Genomic DNA, 2,500 nt, shown 5'->3' on the forward strand with positions numbered 1-2,500 from the left:
ATTATTATTAGCCTATTATAACTTTACATTTTTATAAGCCATGATTGTGGGCTCTAAGTAATTATGACTCAGAAGACAGATACCTACTTTAATTTCATCTTTCGTTGATTTAAATGACGTATTTATCCATTAATAATATACCAGGATTAACAGTCGCAACCTGCCATTCTAGTTTATGTTGCTTCTTTGTCAAACCTCATCACCATGATAAAGTGAGTAAGTAAATGGATAAACGCTTGCCGAAGTGCTTCGATACAGTCAATCAATAGTTTAACGAGTACTTAATCGGCAGTAGAAGTAATCACGTGACGACAAAGATATTAGACAATACTGCCGATGTTATTTTCTGATCTTGTAATTAAGAATAGTATTGGAATACTCCCAAAATGGCAATCAGCGATCCTGTTGTAGAATAGCAAGTTACAATTAATTGACGTTTGCTGAGATGGCCACTCTTAAACAGGGATTTCAGAATAGATGGATAATGATTTCCTTCCCATCGGATTTTTATGTCAAGATACTTCAACCCATAGATGTATGGTGTCTCAGAGGGTTTTTTTATTATATTTGTGAATCTAAAGTTTTTTTTTATCGAGGTCCATAAATGTATAATAAAAAAAAAACGTTGACACTTTTATGAAAGGATAGGGTCAGAAGAATTGTTTTAAGAAATTTGCAATAATAAACATTTTCTTTTTAGGGCAATATTGGAAAATATTGATCTGAATAAGTCGTTCTTATAAAAAAAAATACATGAAGGGAATAACAACTGAAGGTAATAATGTTTGCTTAGGGTCACTATTTTCCAATAAGCTTCATAAATAACTTGAATTTAAAATCAAATCACCTTTTTAAGTAATCTAGCCTATATCTAAGCATACTGCAGGCCATAAATCTTGGCTACATTTTGTTTTCCGGGCAACAATCATCAGGTTTGCTAGCCAGGGCCTAACTTTTTTATAAGTATTTTTCGTTCTGGGATTATAGTAAAATTACGGACTTTTATTCATTCAGTCAAGATTCAAGATCCCCCAAAATTTCCTGAGAATCTAGATTCATTTTATTTCATCATACGTAAAACTATATACATTATTTATTTATTTTTTTATTTGCTGTCGGGATTATACAATGGTTAACCAGAACAGTCTGTCTTGCATGCAAGTGTCTATCATTTTCCTGTCTCTTTTAAGCAACTAGTCCAAAAAAATATTTCTTAGAGTCGCCATTTTGGTCTATTTTGCTTGTAATGCTTCCAGACGACCAATTCAAAAATTATGTGCCTTCCTCTCACTTGAAAGGTTCTGCATACCATGGACGTCTTGTGATGTTTTAGGTTTATGTATTCCCCTGTACAATCCGTGTTAGTTCAGTGATATGCTTAACAGTTTTTGCGGACTACATTTTTTACCGATTTTCTATATTCCATGTTTCGACCGCACAGGAGAACGCTTTTTGTAATGGCTTCGAACAGCTGCATTTCGAGTCTATAAGAGTAGTGATGATTTCCAGTGCTAAGTTTGTTGCAAGTGAGCAATTCCTTTGATGTATTGCTGAGTATCCATAACCCAAAAAAATCCCAAAATCTGAAGTATGACTTCTTCTAGTATGCTGCCACCTTTAGTTTGTACGCTCCTATTGGATGATTAAACGCTATGAATTGTTTTTACTATGGACCTACAATATTGTAGACCTATAAATGGCGTGCATCACTCTGTACACTACATGTCTGAGCACTTCCTGTTCTTGTAAAGCAGTGTCATAAAGTACAGTAGCAAAACTGGGAGCGAAATTGAGGTGTTAGTCGAATCATGGAGGTATACCTCCATGGTTTAATCATGACTAAAGTTCCTACGAATCATAATACGCTTAACCTAAATAGTTATGAATTTCATTCTTCAATGTCATGTTATGAAGTACGAAGAGACAACTTTATTGCATTTCCTATAAATCAAAAGAATAAAATTGAGGTTTTTAACGTTGAAAATTATAGATACATTAACATCTTACCCCTCGAGACAGAATTACAAAACATATACGTACAAAGGTTTCCAACTTTTATATAATTACGGCAGCCTTGCAATCATTGCCTACTCGTGACATTCTCATACTTAAACCCACGTCGTTTATTGTGTGCGTAAAAATCAGATCATCCAAACACCGGATGCCGTACACTGGATGTTTTATTGTCTGAAACTCTGATGTACTGCAAGGCTTATGCGGACGTAAATTCAGGCTGATGTCAACTCGTAAGAGAACCATTTGGAGCAAGATTATTTAGCTTATAGTTTCCATTGTGTTTCTTCAGATGGATGGGTAGGGTAAATAGTGGTAGGCCTCTACTCGTCGTAGCTACCGCGAAGGCGGCAAGGTGCACATGGAGGAACTGGTGGTGGCGGGATCATAACATGTCTTTTGATAACAGAATCTACTTGTGTTTTACCTGTGAATAGACAAACGAAATCTGTATTAATAATAACATATACTTATTATTATTATTATC

The 2,500-nt window shown here is 34.8% G+C and overlaps 1 protein-coding gene across 2 annotated transcripts in view; it reads right to left on the reverse strand.

The window, feature by feature from the left end:
- Positions 1–339: 339 nt before the first annotated feature.
- LOC117100535 overlaps positions 340–2,500 on the reverse strand; it is a 10,483-nt gene continuing 8,322 nt past the window's right edge. For both annotated transcript variants that reach the window (XM_033240299.1, XM_033240298.1), the window contains one exon: positions 340–2,440. In XM_033240299.1, coding sequence (XP_033096190.1) covers positions 2,337–2,440 — 104 coding nt within the window. In that variant the 3' untranslated portion in view covers positions 340–2,336. The remainder of the gene's footprint in view (positions 2,441–2,500) is intronic.

The sequence above is a fragment of the Anneissia japonica genome, unplaced genomic scaffold (genome assembly GCF_011630105.1).
Source record: "Anneissia japonica isolate Jap-2015-1 unplaced genomic scaffold, ASM1163010v1 scaffold685_len2926416_cov193, whole genome shotgun sequence".
Lineage (NCBI taxonomy): Eukaryota > Metazoa > Echinodermata > Crinoidea > Comatulida > Comatulidae > Anneissia > Anneissia japonica.